The 19303-nt window shown below is 42.9% G+C and overlaps 1 protein-coding gene across 2 annotated transcripts in view; it reads left to right on the top strand.

Annotated features, from left to right (window-relative positions):
- Positions 1-2540: 2540 nt before the first annotated feature.
- The window catches only part of atf6b (activating transcription factor 6 beta), a 24493-nt gene continuing 7730 nt past the window's right edge, over positions 2541-19303 (top strand). For both annotated transcript variants that reach the window (XM_079829835.1, XM_079829834.1), the window contains exons 1-10: positions 2541-2892; positions 6791-6858; positions 7922-8000; positions 8212-8271; positions 8378-8460; positions 8639-8798; positions 9881-10036; positions 10198-10340; positions 11574-11753; positions 13299-13381. In XM_079829835.1, coding sequence (XP_079685961.1) covers positions 2805-2892; positions 6791-6858; positions 7922-8000; positions 8212-8271; positions 8378-8460; positions 8639-8798; positions 9881-10036; positions 10198-10340; positions 11574-11753; positions 13299-13381 — 1100 coding nt within the window. In that variant the 5' untranslated portion in view covers positions 2541-2804. The remainder of the gene's footprint in view (positions 2893-6790; positions 6859-7921; positions 8001-8211; positions 8272-8377; positions 8461-8638; positions 8799-9880; positions 10037-10197; positions 10341-11573; positions 11754-13298; positions 13382-19303) is intronic.

Below are 19303 nucleotides of genomic sequence, written 5' to 3'. Positions count from 1 at the left end.
GAGATTCTGGTTCGAGTTCAAGCTATGGGGTGTGGAACGACATGAGGGCGAGTCATTAATGACATCATTTTCTTTTTTGGGTGAACTAACCCTTTAATATTTCTTGTTTGTTAATTATTTTATAAATGACATTACACCGGCCTATTTCAAATCAAAATGGTGAAATTAGACAAAAGTTTATTAATTTTCCTGAATATTATTTTCATTTGTTTAAAATTTCTGCCTTACAGAAGCTGCTGTCAGATATGAAATGTTTAGTTTAGCTACTCATATCTCACCCTTTCTCAAACTCGCGCTCCGCCTCAGCAGCTTCTGTGAACATAAAGCCCGCCTACTCTGATTTGATTGGTTTTCTCAAATATGTTGACATTGAGGAGCGGTGACAGACCAATGAGAGCTCAGATCAACACACACACCTCTGCTTCTGACGGATTGAAGAACACACTGATTAAAAGACGGGATGAAGCCGAAGCCTCCGCCAGTTTCATATGTTATAAAGCTAATCACACATTTTTTAATACGTGTGTGTTCTGACGAGAGCGAGCCTGTAATTTTTTTTGTTTTGTTTCATATTTATGTTTAAATATTATAATGTTATTTTTAAATTCCATCTGATTATGAAAAGTGCAAAGATGCGAGATGATTTTGGTGGTTATTATATTTTGTTTAATATTAATTTAATTTTGTAGAAAGCATTTCTTTAAAGTGAATTTCGTTTTGTATAAATTGCATCTTAATTTTATTCAGTGTTTCTTCAGCCAATCGCCTGGATCTAATGAATAAGAAGTAGAGCCCGACCGATAAAGGACTTTTAAGGCCGATACCGATACAAATATTCCGTGTTTTAAAAATCCAATATATCGGCCGATATATATATATATATATATAAAACAGAAACGCGTAAAAAAAACTTTCCTTTACATTAGTTATTTGTAGTTATTCATGAATCTCTAAAATAATATGATAATGCAGTTTAAAAATAAACTTGTTGGTTTTATTGTCACAACAGAACAGAGGAACATAAAAATGTTAGCGGTCTTCCACTGATAGCCATGGCATTAGCTAGCTTTTTCATATCGAGCTTCGTATCAATATCGGCCCGACCCGAGGATAGCGGCGGGAAATATCGGCCCGACCCGAGGATAGCGGCGGGAAATATCGGCCCGACCTGAGGATAGTGGCGGGAAATATCGGCCCGACCTGAGGATAGTGGCGGGAAATATCGGCCCGACCTGAGGATAATGGCGGGAAATATCGGCCCGACCTGAGTATAGTGGCGGGAAATATCGGCCCGACCTGAGTATAGTGGCGGGAAATATCGGCCAGACCCGAGGATAGTGGCGGGAAATATCGGCCCGACCTGAGTATAGTGGCGGGGAATATCGGCCCGACCTGAGTATAGTGGCGGAAAATATCGGCCCGACCTGAGGATAATGGCGGGAAATATCGGCCCGACCTGAGGATAATGGCGGGAAATATCGGCCCGGCCTGAGTATAGTGGCGGGAAATATCGGCCCGACCTGAGGATAATGGCGGGAAATATCGGCCCGACCTGAGTATAGTGGCGGGGAATATCGGCCCGACCTGAGTATAGTGGCGGAAAATATCGGCCCGACCTGAGGATAATGGCGGGAAATATCGGCCCGACCTGAGGATAGTGGCGGGAAATATCGGCCCGACCTGAGGATAATGGCGGGAAATATCGGCCCGACCTGAGGATAATGGCGGGAAATATCGGCCCGGCCTGAGGATAGTGGCGGGAAATATCGGCCCGACCCGAGGATAGTGGCGGGAAATATCGGCCCGACCCGAGGATAATGGCGGGAAATATCGGCCCGACCCGAGGATAATGGCGGGAAATATCGGCCCGACCCGAGGATAATGGCGGGAAATATCGGGTTCAGATCCAGTTCGGGCAGAGAATCTAAACTCTACTGAGTGTCCAAATGCTTTCTGGGTTTCCTGAAGGTAATTGTGGGCGAAACTGCATAATCAGCGGCCCGTTCGTGTGTGTGTGTGTGTGTGTGTGTGTGTGTTGCTCTGTTCTCATGCTCGACTCCACGTGACACTGTGAGAGTTGTATAAGAGTCCCAGAGTCAAGAGCATCTCACTCACACACACACACACACACACACACACACACACACACACACACACACACACACACACACACACACACACACACACACACACACACACACACACACACACTGCTTTATCATTATAGCTGTCGAATTCAACATCAGCTCAAATGTAAATGACAGAACTACACCTGATGCAGAAAGGAAGAATATAAAACAGAGAAAGGATAGAGTTAGCATCGCGGAATAAACACCAAACTCGTGTTTTCTATCATTTCACTGGTCAAAAAATCCGTCAATCACCAGTGAATTCATAACGTCTTTTCATTGGCTTGTGCAGCCGTCAATCTGCGACTACAGCCCGCCCTCCCGCGAGAGATTGGCTCATCGCTCATCCAATGGCATTCCTGGAGTTCCAGAGTGTTCTGCAGTCCGATTGGCTGATCCGAACAAAAAGAGGCAGGGCTTGTTAGGGAAATGAGTTTCCTTGTCTGTATGTCAGTCGAGCGACGGCGCGCGATGGCGAATTAAACCGTTAAACTGCGCCAATACAGCGATCCGCGCCTCGGTTCCGGTGTTTATTAACGGATGGACTGCCCTGCGCGTGTGGAAGTCAGCTGGTGTGTGTGAAAGCGGCCACGCCTGTGTGTGTGTGTGTGTGTGTGTGTGTGTGTGTGTGTGTGTGTGAGTGTGTGTGTGTGTGTGTGAGTGTGATCCCGGAGGATGTGCGCGATGATGACCGCGGAGCTGCTGCTGTCGGAGCCGGACAGCCGCTTCTGCGCAGATAACCTGCTGACCAGCGACGACTGGGGTAAGTTGAGCCGGACAGCGGGTTAAACACTGACCGATAAACACTGCGGGTTCACTCCTGAGCTCACCGTGAACGCGCATCAAGAGTGAGGGGGAGTGGCCTGGACTGATGACGCGCCTCCGGATCAGTTTACCTCAAGACCACTTATAACTAGTTTTCTCATAGTAATGATCATTAATAACTCTCCAACACACATTATATAACGGCAAATATATTAATCAAGTATACTATAGTACCGACTAGGGATGTGTGGGTGGTTGCCAGGGTGTTGCTATGGTGTTTTGATTGGTTAGAGTGCATTGGTTCTGTATTGTGTTAAAGGTACAGTGTGTAATTCCTCGACTCAGAGGCATGTCTTGACTCTTGAGTGGGCGGAGCTTTTATTCTTCCGCTCATGCGTGTGTGTTTGATCCTCTCACACACATGTGAGTGTGTTAAAGTGATGTTGTTAAGCTACTCTTGTGGTAAATGAACAACAGCAGATTTACACAATCAGACTAACTGTGTTGAGCTGGAGAACAATGAGGAGTTTCTGTCCATCAATGATCCAAACAGTGGCTAATAAAACACAGCAGATATTAAAGGATTAGTTCACTTTTAGATAAACTTTTGCTGATAGTTTCCTCACCCTCATGTCATCAGAGATGTCCATGTCTTTCTTTCTGCAGTCGGAAAGAAATGAAGGTTTTGGATGAAAACAGTCCATGGGTTTTCTCCTTTTAATGGACTTCAATGGGCTCCAAACGGGTCAAATGTCAGTTTCAGAGCAGCTTTAAACGACACCAGATGATGAATAAGGGTCTGATCTAGACAAACCATCAGCTTCTGCGAGAAACCCAGCAGTATTTATGCTATTATTTTACCTTTTATCAGACGAATGTGATCATCTCTGAGCTCAGACATAACTTCCGCTAAGTGAGGTCAAATTAGATCGTGGTCATAGATATATACGTAGATGCCTCATTAGCGACTGCACGGATCAGTAGAATGAGGCATCTACGATCGATATATCTATGACCAGACTCGTATTTTGACCTCACTTAGCGGAAGTTATGTCTGAGCTCAGAGATGATCACGCTCGTCTGATAAGAGGTAAAATAATAGCATAAATACTGCTGGGTTTCTCTCAGAAGCTGATGGTTTGTCTAGATCAGACCCTTATTCATCATCTGGTGTCGTTTAAAGCTGCACTGAAACTGTCATTTGACCCGTTTGGAGCCCATTGAAGTCCATTATATGGAGAAGAGTCCTGGACTGTTTTCATCCAAAAACTTCATTTCTTTCCGACTGCAGAAAGAAAGACATGGACATCTCTGATGACATGGGGGTGAGGAAACTATCAGCAAAAGTTTATTTAAAACTGAACTAATCCTTTAAAGCGCCGCTAGTGTTGCCATGGTTACTGCACAATAACACTGATGGGATGATGTCACTGATGGGCGGCACACACACACACACACACACACACACACACACGGGCCGTGTCCTGGGGAAAATCACTGATTTAAACATTCTGGGACACATTTGGGATAATGCACTACACTCAAAAAAAAAAAAGGTTCTAAATGGTACCAAAAATGGTTCTTGGCTCGTAATCATAGGGGAACCTTTTTTAGTGCTATATAGCACCAATTTTGGTGCTTCAGAGTTTCTTCAGCGCTTCTTTGACTAGGGTGCTATATAGCACTTAAAGGTTCCCCTATGACAGTGTTACTCAAAATGTGGGGAATAGAGACATGACGAGTGGGGCGCGACAAACGGGAGGAAATGTGGTCATTTTGAGCCCATCTCTATTAGCCTTTTGAGCGGCCCCACATGTGGGGTTTTTATTTCGGTGCACCTGAGATGTTGCGGTCTTTGATCTTGAAATGAGCTGATGAATATACAGTAATGCAGCTCATATCTGTTGCTTTCGTTGACGTGAACTCGTTAAATGTGCATATAGCGCAGGCCGGGAATTGAAGATCGGATTTATATTCATTTTGTAGAGAGGTGTAAGGCAAGACAACCTGCATGTTTTTTTTTTTTTTTTGATTAGCCTGTTTTTTTTGCGAGCAGCCTGTCTCAGCTTGTCAAAAATGTCTTTTTTAGGCTAAACGTTTAAATTAACATTGTGATGCTTGTAAAGTTTCATATCTATGGATTTTATTATAAGCAAGAAGTCCAGTGTTGATTTGAGAGGCTAAATTGATCAAACATGCGGCTAACTCACTGTCGGCCGCTTGGTCGTTACTTTAAAAAACAAAAACTTTAATTTAACAAACAAAAAAATGCTTCAAACCATTTTTCTAAATTAACTTCATAAAGAAACGAAACAAAATATAACTACTTTGTCATTAAAAACAAAACTGAACTATTATAATGTCTGCAACGATGTGTAATAGGGAGGATAAAAAATAGAAAAAAAACCACGGGCTTCAGTCGGACTGTGATAATTGATAACATTTTGATAATCTGTCGGACATGGGCCGGGCTAGGGCCTCAGTGCTTGATGATAATAATAATAATAATAAAAAATCTACTTTAGCTTTTCTTCTAAAGCAAAATGTATTCCCTATTATCACTATAAAGCTGCTTTGAAGCGATCCGTGTTGTAAAAAGCGCTATATAAATGAAGGTGACTTGACATATCATGCATTGTTTTCAACCACATAATTATTATTTTAGGTTTCAAACATTTAAATACACAACCTACTAGTAAAACAATAGAGTAAAATACACACTGGTGTCACTGGAAGCAGCAATAACAATCCATTCAAAAATAATTTTCCGACGTTTTATTCATATCAGATACACATAGTGTAAGTAACTATAAAGTTAACTCTATTCTTCTCCCAGTTCACCGGTCGCTTACGTGCATTTCAGGAGAAACTGATAAATTCACGCGAGGTAAATGCGACTGACAGGACTCATTTATAGATTTCCCTTACATTAGTTATTCATGATCCTCAGCCTCTCGAAAATAATCTGATAATGCAGTTTTGTTTTATTGTCACAACAGAACAGAGGAACATAAAAATATATTAAAGTTCTGATAAATAAAATGTATAAAAACTATGAAACGCCAACACTCATAATGTGGTTGAGCGGTGTTTTGTCCGTTTTTATAATTTTTTTAAATATTCATTTATCGGCCATCATAAATGCCGATATCGATAGTTTGGAAAATGCCTAATATCAGTCGATAATATCAGCCAGCCTCTAATGGAAACCTAAACCTAACGGTTGCCTTAAAAAAACTCACTCTGGGGGGGTCAGCTAGAATATTTTAAACATGAACAGGTTAAAAATGTGATGTTAATAAAATAAATATTAAGAGGTAAACTGAAAGCCTAATTCCCCTTTTGTTGTGGCGATTGGGGACAGGGCTCGGAACGCTTCCATACCTCCAAAGTGGAGAAACACGGCCCTGAGATTACGAGCCCAGAACCGTTTTTGGTGCCATATTGAACCTGTTTTTTAGAGTGTAAAATAACCCTGATCTAGAGGATATTCATCCAGAAATCTTACATATTGTGCCTTTAAAGCGTTATAACCCATGAACCAAACCTGCAGCTGAGGCCAATCACTGCATTATAATCTTTACATTTGATTATTATTAACAATAGTGGGTTCATGAAACACAAACTGTGTGTGTGTGTGTGTGTGTGTGTGTGTGTGTGTGTGTGTGTGTGTGTGTGTGTGTGTGTGTGTGTGTGTGTGTGTGTGTGTGTGTGTGTGTGTGTGTGTGTGTGTGTGTGTGTGTGTGTGTGTGTGTGTGTGTGTGTGTGTGTGTGTGTGTGTGTGTGTGTGTGTGTGTGTGTGTGTGTGTGTGTGTGTGTGTGTGTGTTACTCGTTCACCTGAAGATCTCATCTCAGAGGGCTTGTATATAATATATACTGTGTGTGTGTGTTTCAGATGCCTGTCTGTATCAGTGTGAGGATATGGAGGAGGATTTCACTGGAGAACTGAAGTATAACACATCGGTACATACACACATACTCTCAAACGCACACACACACACACACACACACACTCACTTTCACACACATTCACTCACTCACACAAACACACACGCACACACACTCACTCACTTTCACACACACACACACACACACACACACACACACTCTCTCACACGCACACACATACGCGCACACATACACACACTCATACACACACACACTCACTCACTCACTTTCTCACACACACACACACACACACACACACACACACACACACACACTCACACTGACTGTCAGGACGTGTTTTCATGCTAAATGAGGTAATGACCTGTAAAATGTTTTGCCCTGAGGACACACACTCGTCTGTTAAAGCTCATGACAGGGTGTGTGTTAAACACTAATGCAGTCGCTGAAAGCTTAGAATAAACACTCCTCATGTTCAGGGTCATGTGATCGGGTCATGTGATCGGGTCATGTGATCGGGTCATGTGCTCCTGCATCAGCTCGCTCTCGTTCCTCCTAGTTTAGATGCACATTTTTATTTTACAAAAATACAGAAAAAAACAGTAGCCTAATATTGTGATATATTATTACATGATGTTCTTTGTAACATTTTATTAATCAAAGAATTAAAAAAAGCAATCATAAAAGAGCTCAAGTAATTTTCTCTTTGCCTTGTGTTGTTTGATTTGATTAATGGCTCAGTCGTCAGCAGTTAATCAGACGCTGCCCCTTTAAGACCAAATGCATTTATACCCAAATATTTACACCCATTTAAGAGAAACTGTGTTTAAGTGAATATTCTCCAAACCGGTCATTTTGAGATCTAGGCTATTTGTGCAAGTCGGTTCGTCATACACACACACACACACACACACACACACTCTCTCACACACACACACACACTCACACACACACACACACACACACCTGCCTTAAACTTGGAAACGGCTTTTAATTTGATCAAACACGTCCTGCAATTTCGCCAAAGTTTTGATTGCTATCAGACGTGATCTCGTTCATCATGACGTGTGTGTGTGTGTGTGTGTGTGTGTGTGTGTGTGTGTGTGTGTGTGTGTCTCAGCTGGAGCGGGATCTCGTCCTCACGCTTGACCCTGATGACCCCACGTCCCCATGGAAGAACCTGGACATCAGCCTCTCAGGTGTGACCCCGCCACGACCCCGCCGAGTTCAGCAGATAACCGTCACCATGGCAACCGCTACAGACTGCACATTAATAATAATAATAATAATAGATGACATTAATGACTGTGTGTCTGTCTCTGGAGGACTCTGACCTGCAAACATCAGAGCGTGTGTTTAATCAGCAGCCGCTGCTGCATTCTGGGAAATAAACTCTGGCTTTATTTGCAGGTGAAATGTCAGTCCTGAAGGATGAGCTGAGGATTACTCAACCTCTGCCAGTGGACATGTGTGAGTAAATCTGCCTCTGATCCACAGCTCCGCTTACTACAGCAGTGTTTGAGTAACCTGTGTGTGTGTGTGTGTGTGTGTGTGTGTGTGTGTGTGTGTGATGCAGTTTTCCAGGTGAAGACTGAACCTCCGTCCCCAGCGTCGTCTCTGACCTCTGACAGCTCCATACTCTCCTTACCTGAAGCTCAGGTGCGTCCTCACTGTTCTGAGACCTGTGCCGCCATCACGGTCACATGATCACTAACTCAACACTTGCTCACATGATCACTCGATGTGTGTGTTTGCTGTCAATGCAGCTGAGCGAACATGATCTAGGTCTGTCTTCCCTCCTCACTCGTGTGTGTGTGTGTGTGTGTGTGTCCGTCAGGTGATGGTGAAGAGTGAGAACCCCCCCACTCCGCCCTACATGTATGGAGACGTCCTGTCGCCGCCGCTGGCGAGTGTTGAAGTGACCGTGGCCAGTGTCGCTCCACAGCATCAGATCGTGCAGACACACACACTCAGCAGCCTCGACGCACAAACCACAGGTCTGCTCACACACACACACACACACTCAGCAGCCTCGACGCACAAACCACAGGTCTGCTCACACACACACACACTCAGCAGCCTCGACGCACAAACCACAGGTCTACACACTCTCTCTCTCACACACACACACACACACACTCAGCAGCCTCGACGCACAAACCACAGGTCTACACACTCTCTCTCTCACACACACACACACACACTCAGCAGCCTCGACGCACAAACCACAGGTCTACACACTCTCTCACACACACACACACACACACACTCAGCAGCCTCGACGCACAAACCACAGGTCTGCTCACACACACACACACACACACACTCAGCAGCCTCGACGCACAAACCACAGGTCTACACACTCTCTCTCTCACACACACACACACACACACTCAGCAGCCTCGACGCACAAACCACAGGTCTACACACTCTCTCTCTCACACACACACACACACACTCAGCAGCCTCGACGCACAAACCACTGGTCTACACACTCTCTCACACACACACACACACACGCACGCACACACCTGTTTGTTACATTATTAGTGAGGACATTGCATAGACTTCCATTGATTTTATATCAGGTTAATGACATTTGGCCGTCTCAAGTACACAACTAAAGCAGCCAAACCTGTACACACACACACACACACACACACACACACACACACACACACAGTGAGCAAACGGGTCAGGTGACTCTCTCCTCAGTAACGTGACACTGTGTGTGTGTGTGTGTAGAGCTGAAGTGATCGCCTCTGGCTTGGCGTGCTCAGTTGGGGACACTACATCTTTCTACATTTTTCAACTAAATATCCAAATACATCTAATTATTAAACTAAATTAACCATATAAACTAAATGACTGTTCTAAAGCCCACACTGTCACTGTATGATAATTGAAATGAACTGATGACATCAGCGTTTTCTCCAGAATGGCTGAATAAAATTGTTGCATTATTTTCCTGTTTAACACTGTAAAGCTTATAAAAGTCCTCTATAAATAAAGCTGACTTGACTTGATGTGAGCGCTCTCTGCCCGCTCCATGACCTCTGACCTCTCCTGTCCTCCGCAGCCACACTGAAGGCCAGCAGCATCCTGAGCAGCAAACCCCTGCTCCAGCCCAAACCGGTGTGTGTGCCGCCCAGCCCCAGTCCAGCCAAAGCCCTGATCCTGCAGAGCCTTCCGGTTCCGGTTCCGGTTCCTGCGATGGACCAGAGCGCCACGCCTGGTGAGATCCTCTGACTCCGCCCACCCAGTGCAGGGGAACATCACCAGTTTACATTGAGCTTCATTACACCTGCAGAAGCTTTATTAATTATGGCATAACCTATAACAGACAGCCTTCTCTCTCTCTCTCTCTCTCTCTCTCTCTCTCTCTCTCTCCTGCAGTGGTTCTGTCTCAGTCCGTGTGTTTGGGTTCTGCTCCCGCTATAGTGAAGATGGAGCCTCTGTCTCCCAGCATGCCTCACTGCAGCAGCCCATCAGCCCCGAGCAAACCCATCATCCCCACGGCCGGCCTGCCTGACATAGATGTGAGTGTGTCTGTGTCTGTGTGTGTGTGTGTGTGTGTGTGTGTGTGTGTGTGTGTCAGGATCTCAGAGACTTCAGTTAGGTAAAGAATCCTAAAAAATGACCCCCACTAGATAAGAATCACAAGCTGAAGTGTTGTAAAATACATGAAGAAGGTTTTTTTATAGGCTTTATGGACAGATAGGTTGAGAATGACTCTTGAAGGACCAGCACCACATCCTCTAGTACCACTGTTTGAAGAATTCATCTTCCAGAATCTGGCAGTACGTTTTGGGAGTTCATTTTAGTCCATCCTGAAGTCCGTTTTGCAGAGATGGACTAAAAATGAACTCCCAAAACGTACTGCCAGATTCTGGAAGATGAATTCTTCAAACAGTGGAGCTAGAGGATGTGGTGCTGGTCCTTCAAGAGTCACTCTCAACCTATCTGTCCATAAAGCCTATAAAAAAACCTTCTTCATGTATTTTACAACACTTCAGCTTGTGACTCTTATCTAGTGGGGGTCATTTTTTAGGATTCTTTCCCTAACTGAAGTCTCTGAGATCCTGACACCTTCACTTCTGGAGACTCCAGGTAGGTTCAGCTCTGGAAAATGGTGGCGCTGGAGACTAAAGGGTTCCTGATGGTTTCACCCTTAATTCTTCACCTTAATTCTTCATTCTTTTGCAGTTAACAGGTGTCTTTTCTCCGCCACATGTTTTTGTCTGACCCTGCTGACCCAACGAGCATTTCACTGTCCAATGGTCACGCCTTAACTGCAATGTCTAGTATTGCATTAGTATTGCATCCTTCTCATGGGCATTTAATACTTTTTGACTTTTCAGTCTGAGTTAAATCTCTTTTTTGGCTCAATTTATCTGTAAAAGAAAACATGCCTAATAATTCTGCACACCTGAATATAAGGTGATTTTCATTTCCAGCCTTCATGAACAATTATATATCACTTATACATTATTAAATACTAAATCAATAGTAGTTATTAGGATTACTGTGGTTTGGAATTGGTCAAATGTGCCTGGAAAAAAAATATGATCAGAAAATCAACGTGCCTAATAATTCTGCACTCCCTGTAGAAACAAACCGAACCTTTGTTCAGTTTGATCCGGACTGAGATGAGGTTTCACACATGCAATTTTGATCCGGACCACACAAGGCAGGTGTGAAAACGCCCTTAGTCAAAGACTATGACTCAAACTAAATGAAAATTTGCTGTGAAAATGACCCCTGTTCCTCAGATGAAGGTGCTGAAGCGGCAGCAGCGCATGATCAAGAACCGCGAGTCGGCCTGTCAGAGCCGCAAGAAGAAGAAGGAGTACCTGCAGAACCTGGAGGCTCAGCTGAGGGAGGCCCAGCAGGAGAACGAGCGCCTGCGGAGGGAGAACCAGACTCTGAGACTGCGGCTCGCTGGGAAAGAGGTGAACACCCGCTTTACACACCTCAGCCCTTCAGGCTTTACACACCTCAGCCCTTCAGGCTTTACACACACCTCAGCCCTTCAGGCTTTACACACACCTCAGCCCTTCAGGCTTTACACACCTCAGCCCTTCAGGCTTTACACACACCTCAGCCCTTCAGGCTTTACACACACCTCAGCCCTTCAGGCTTTACACACCTCAGCCCTTCAGGCTTTACACACACCTCAGCCCTTCAGGCTTTACACACACCTCAGCCCTTCAGGCTTTACACACCTCAGCCCTTCAGGCTTTACACACCTCAGCCCTTCAGGCTTTACACACACCTCAGCCCTTCAGGCTTTACACACACCTCAGCCCTTCAGGCTTTACACACACCTCAGCCCTTCAGGCTTTACACACCTCAGCCCTTCAGGCTTTACACACCTCAGCCCTTCAGGCTTTACACACACCTCAGCCCTTCAGGCTTTACACACCTCAGCCCTTCAGGCTTTACACACACCTCAGCCCTTCAGGCTTTACACACCTCAGCCCTTCAGGCTTTACACACACCTCAGCCCTTCAGGCTTTACACACACCTCAGCCCTTCAGGCTTTACACACACCTCAGCCCTTCAGGCTTTACACACACCTCAGCCCTTCAGGCTTTACACACACCTCAGCCCTTCAGGCTTTACACACACCTCAGCCCTTCAGGCTTTACACACACCTCAGCCCTTCAGGCTTTACACACCTCAGCCCTTCAGGCTTTACACACACCTCAGCCCTTCAGGCTTTACACACCTCAGCCCTTCAGGCTTTACACACACCTCAGCCCTTCAGGCTTTACACACACCTCAGCCCTTCAGGCTTTACACACACCTCAGCCCTTCAGGCTTTACACACCTCAGCCCTTCAGGCTTTACACACCTCAGCCCTTCAGGCTTTACACACACCTCAGCCCTTCAGGCTTTACACACACCTCAGCCCTTCAGGCTTTACACACACCTCAGCCCTTCAGGCTTTACACACCTCAGCCCTTCAGGCTTTACACACCTCAGCCCTTCAGGCTTTACACACACCTCAGCCCTTCAGGCTTTACACACCTCAGCCCTTCAGGCTTTACACACACCTCAGCCCTTCAGGCTTTACACACCTCAGCCCTTCAGGCTTTACACACACCTCAGCCCTTCAGGCTTTACACACACCTCAGCCCTTCAGGCTTTACACACACCTCAGCCCTTCAGGCTTTACACACACCTCAGCCCTTCAGGCTTTACACACCTCAGCCCTTCAGGCTTTACACACACCTCAGCCCTTCAGGCTTTACACACACCTCAGCCCTTCAGGCTTTACACACACCTCAGCCCTTCAGGCTTTACACACCTCAGCCCTTCAGGCTACACACACCTCAGCCCTTCAGGCTTTACACACACCTCAGCCCTTCAGGCTTTACACACACCTCAGCCCTTCAGGCTTTACACACACCTCAGCCCTTCAGGCTTTACACACACCTCAGCCCTTCAGGCTTCCCTCATGGCTCTAACTGATCATGTGTTGTGTGACGCAGGCCACAGAGTCGGGGAGCAATAAGAGAGCCGTGTGTGTGATGGCCGTGTTCCTCTTCATCACCTTCACCTTCGGCCCCTCCAGGTAAACACACCAGTGACGGAAACAAGACGATGGCACGATAACACATTCTGCTGGACGATAAATTGGCCAAGAAATGATTGCGATAAACGATAATATTGTCGTTCTGAGACCATTTTCATCTAAAATAATGATAATGGCATAATAATGTAGGTTCACCTTTTCAGAGATCAATAAACGTTTATTTCTAAAGACTATTTAACCCTTAAATAGGGATGCGAGGTATACCGGTACTGGGAAAATACCAGTATTATATTTTATTTAAAACGGTACGATATCATGATTTTGCTCATTTCTGTATATGCTGCTGTTCCGAAGTTCACCGCTAGATGTGCGCTACACAAACTGATGCGAAACGGCAAATGTGGTGCCATAGAGGAACAAGATGAATACAGCAGTTGATTCTCACTCAACACGCACAAAACTCATTAATAAAGAAAGGATTAGACGTGAAATTTGGAATTACTTTGCTTATAAAACTGCTGAAGAACCATCAAACCTCGCCAAGCATCGCTCACTCGCCATTCCTGTCTTGTAAGAGTTCGACAGGTGAGATTAGATCATTCAAACCATCTAATTTAGACTTTTCTTTCAACACTGATTAACGCACATACATAAGATCGTATCGTTTAAATATAAAGAAATCTCCAGCGTTCGTTTCAACCAGTGATGTTTAGATTTGCACGCATACTATTGCACTATTTACATCCGCGAAAGACATAACCGACTGTGTTTATGTGACGACTCACTAAAGATGGACATTTTTGACATAATTTTGTGTGTATTTGACTGATGAAAAACAGCTTAATTAGGAAACGCGAGCTCTAGGCTTGTGTGTGTGTGTGTGTGTTGTTGGTATGAGCACAAAGAAAACTCTCTCAAAGGAAAGCTCTCATACCATGTATTATGAAATTCTATAAAATCGCTTGCATGTTCAAATTGGCGAGGTTTAAAAAGACGTGGGCAGTGATTTCCCTCAGCTGTCCCGAAACGACAGTGAAAGTGTTTGAGCGCGCAGATGCTTTTATAGTGCAGGTGTGATGTCTTTTGAAGCCAGAAGCAATTTGCTCATTTTGAGAGAATGGAGACGCGCAATAATGCTGAAATTACTTACAAGAAAGTTTCCAAATGCCTGATTTGATGTGATTAATCTTTGTTGATTCATTTAATAATAAACATTTGCGGTAATTTCCCGCTTCAGAAACCCAAAACTTGCGAGAGTGAGTAAAATTATGCGCAATACCTACAACAAAATTCAGACCCTGTGTGGTATTGATTTAATATCAGTACTTCGGTATTAGATTGTGGAATCGTAGCGAAGACAAAGTTGTGGTATCGAGCCATCCCTGCCCTTAAATGCATGAATGTTTCGCCAACCATTATTACATTTTCGGGTCTTCAGCGACCCAGATATATATCTAACACGGATGGATCTCTACCTGTCGCGATAATATAAAACTCTCCTGATATTAGAGTAACAATTACAGAAGAATAAAATAAAGCATATTTTGTATATTTTGGCGCTGGGAAGTGTTCAGTTTGAGCACATTTCCCAGAACATTCAGCATCTGGCTCATATTCACGACCTCACATATTATCAAAACCATCATTTTCAACATCTTCAAAATCTATATTTTGATCACCAACAGCTTCTTCATTAAGTGACACACCCCAGGTTGTTAGCGACCCTATACAATTTGTACAAAAATCAATGGGAAATTTATAATTTTATTTGTGTTATATTGTTTATAATGAATTTCTTGAAGAATACTAAGAAGTTTGATATCTAACTTTAAAAAAAATGAAAGCGGACGGTAGTGTAGTGAATGATGTCCCGGGTCACTGAAGACCCGAGGTATGCGTTTAAGGGTTAACACTGACAACGGAAAGCATTTTAAATATCCACAATAAATGAACAAAACAACCAAAACAAAAAAAGCAATGGACTCAGTCTGTTCACAAACAAATGCTCTTGAATAAACAGCTGGAAAACTGCAGCAGATGATTGTGTTTACTAATTAATCGCATTTTGTTTCTGTAATTAATCACGATTTAATACATTTTTAATGTTTTGATATTGTAATCATTTCAGTTACTCTCCAAATCAATGTAGAAACTATTTATTAACAGCACATTTTAAATATGTGTTGTATTGTCATGTTTTTATGAATGAAGGCCAGTATCTCTGATGTCTCTATGAAACATTAATGACGTCACAGAGATGCCAATTTCAACATTTATTAGACTTAAAAAAAAAACTACTTTTAATTTAAGTGAACTTAAAACAATCTCTACATAACCCCATTATAATAAATGTTATATTTACCCATGGCCTTCCCTGTTAGACATATACAGAAATGTAATAGTTATCAAACACCTTTCTTAACTGCATAAATAATAACTGAAATATAGATGAATCATCATTAAAGCTACACTTTCCTCTGTTCCCGTTGTTCTGTGATGAACATTAATGACATCATCATCAGTGCTACTGTCACTTTAAGAACAGCCGCGCATCTCATTATCTCACAACTCTTTAAGTTCATTTAAGACGTTATTTAACTCATTTAAGACCCTAATATGAGAATACTCAACATTCTCTGTGTTGTTGTTATTGTTTGTTCATGAGCAAAAGAGAACTCGATGTGACGCGAGTCTGTCTGTGCGTCAAGTGTGTGTGTGTGTGTGTCAGAGTGTCCCTCAATAGCATGAGACGCAGCCACACACACAGGACACACACACACACACACACAGGACATTGACATACAGAGCGTTCTCTTGTCTTGTCGCGCTCAGAATCATTTACATGTATAAGAGCGTGATCATTAACGCTCGGCAAAAATGGATATAAAAACGGACGCTGGAAATTTTCGCGGCCGGAAAAATTGAGCTAATTTTTTTTATAGTGCGATTTAATTTATTGATGGACTATCGCCACAGGCCTAACAATTACTAAATAAGAAGCAGTTTAATCAAACCACAGAACTCGCTCTCTGCTCATCACTGACTTTATTAAGCATTAGCCTTTATTTATCTGGACTCCTGATTGGATACCCAGCGATCGATAAGCATCTGATATCTGTGCTTCCAACCTGTGACCAGAGCTGGACCGTAACGAAGCACATTTACTTGAGTACTGTACTTAAGTACACTTTTTGAGTATCTGTACTTTACTGAAGTATTATTTTATAGGGAAACTTTTACTTTAACTTCACTATATCTGAAAGACAAATATCGTACTTTTTACTCCACTACATTTCTATCAAGATCCTCGAAGTCAAAAGTCGTTTCTGTAGCAGCTTTGCAAGTCAGTGGCTGATTTTTTCTTCTTCTTTAAAAGTGTTTTTTTTTTTGTTTTGCAAAATGTAAATGTCTGGGAGAAAGAAGCATAGACATATGGATGAATCTGAAAAAGCCTGATGAAAGAGCTCAGTTCAGTCTGTTTTGTTGTGCCTCTCAGATGCCAGAGTTCGAGTACTGAACTGAATAGAGCTTTCTTTTGTGTGTTTTTCGCACTTAAACAGACCAATACACACAAAATGTCACAATTTTCATTTTGGAAAGTATTCACCTAAAAACAAATTTGATTATGTCTCAAGTGAACGTAAACAGTTGGGGGAATATCAGATGTGTATCAGTGTGTAGGATTTGTGCATTCAGCCTTAAAGTGACAGCAGCTTTGTAACATTTAAGTATTTAAATTAGTTCAAGGTGGTCGTATGCTAGCATGTTGAACCATGATGGCATAGCGTGCATTTATACAACAATGCAACAATAATGAAATAATGCATTGACATAAAAAAGGAAATTTACTTTTCATACTTAAGTACTTTTAAAAGCAAGTACTTCTGTACTTTTACTTAAGTAAAAATACTTTTTAACAACTTTCACTTGTAACAGAGTAATATTTGACAAGTGGTACTTTTACTTTTACTCGAGTAATGGAGTTGTGTAATTTGTCCACCTCTGCCTGTGACACTCACCAAACACACTCTCTAGTGAATCGATCCACACACACACACACACACACAGGATAGTCTGTCCTGCAGAACCAGCTTCAGCCGTTATTAAACAAACCAAACCAGGTGATCGAGATCTTCAGGTCTGATCGGGTGTAGAATAACACACACTCGCTTCATTGTTTCTCTCTCGTCTAGCGCTCCTTTCATACTTTAGCATCTCTGAGTGTTTGAAGCGTTCAATAAACGTTCAGTGCAGGGCTCCAGACTGCGACTAAATGGTGGCATTTTGCGACCTGTTTTCCCGCTGGTGCGGCTGAATGTGGTTGGAGGAGGCACTGGTGCACCACTGATAAGAGCTGCAGTTCCTGTTACATATGAGAAACATCGGACGGCAAACGAAACCAAAGCAGAACTACTCGTTTGAGCTGTGGCTGCGTAAACCACACGGGCCGATCTCCATCACGCCACACTGTTACTAAACCGATCCAGTGAGAACGCGCTTGAGTTCACCTCAGTATTAAAGGATTAGTTCAGTTTTAAATAAACTTTTGCTGATAGTTTACTCACCCCCATGTCATCAGAGATGTCCATGTCTTTCTTTCTGCAGTCGGAAAGAAATGAAGGTTTTGGATGAAAACAGTCCAGGGTTTTTCTCCATATAATGGACTTCAATGGGCCCCAAACGGGTCAAATGTCAGTTTCAGTGCAGCTTTAAACGACCCCAGATGATGAATAAGGGTCTGATCTAGACAAACCATCAGCTTCTGAGAGAAACCCAGCAGTATTTATGATATTATTTTACCTCTTATCAGACGAGCGTGATCATCTCTGAGCTCAGATATAACTTCCGCTAAGTGAGGTCAAAATACGAGCGTGGTCATAGATATATACGTAGATGCCTCATTAGCGCCTGCACGGATCAGTAGAATGAGGCATCTACTATTGATATATCTATGACCAGGCTCGTATTTTGACCTCACTTAGCAGAAGTTATGTCTGAGCTCAGAGATGATCACGCTCGTCTGATAAGAGGTAAAATAATAGCATAAATACTGCTGGGTTTCTCTCAGAAGCTGATGGTTTGTCTAGATCAGACCCTTATTCATCATCTGGGGTCGTTTAAAGCTGCACTGAAACTGACATTTGACCCGTTTGGAGCCCATTAAAGTCCATTATATGGAGAAAAGTCCTGTAATGTTTTCATCAAAAAACAATTTCTTTTCGACTGCAGAAAGAAAGACATGGACATCTCTGATGACATGGGGGTGAGGAAACTATCAGCAAAAGTTTATTTAAAAGTGAACTAATCCTTTAATAACATCGCTACTGCGAGACCTAGAGGAAGCGTTCGGTGCAGAACTCTGTTATAAACCACAGATCTCAGATCAGAGCTGACGCGGAGACCAGGGGCCGGTTCCATGATGCTAGTTTAACAAACTCAGGGTTACAGGATTAGTTTCGAGTTATCAAAACCAAACCAATCTATTCAGGCTCTGTTGGTCCCATGATGCTGATCATCAGCTTTCTCTGTCAACTCAGGCTTTGATCCTGAGTTTAGGAGTTTAGCTGTGACATCAGTACTGAACAGCCAATCACACGCTGTGGATCAGTCAAACTGAGATTCACTTCTGTCTTCTGCAGAATATTACATGATTGAAAAATATTAAGAATTTAAACAAATTACACAGCAAGAAGAAAAGAGCTGTCTATAAAAGAGGACAAAATATTCACTACGTCAATGCAAGTAAAAGCTCTGAAGTTAGTTTAGTTGATATATAGAGAGAATTGAGCATTTAAACTCACATGAAGGCATTTTTAAAGCTTTATTTATTGATTTTAAAGCTTATTTGTATGACCTTCGTATAGGCTATTTATATTAATTTCAACTAAGTGCCTATTAATTATTGATTAACTAAAATGATACATGTGTAATTGATTATGGGTATAATAATTACATATATGA

The sequence above is a fragment of the Gobio gobio genome, assembly GCF_949357685.1.
Source record: "Gobio gobio genome assembly, chromosome: 11".
NCBI classification, from domain to species: Eukaryota; Metazoa; Chordata; class Actinopteri; order Cypriniformes; family Gobionidae; genus Gobio; species Gobio gobio.
The sequence above is the reverse complement of the archived record's forward strand: the minus strand, read 5'-3'. Positions and strand labels throughout refer to the sequence as shown.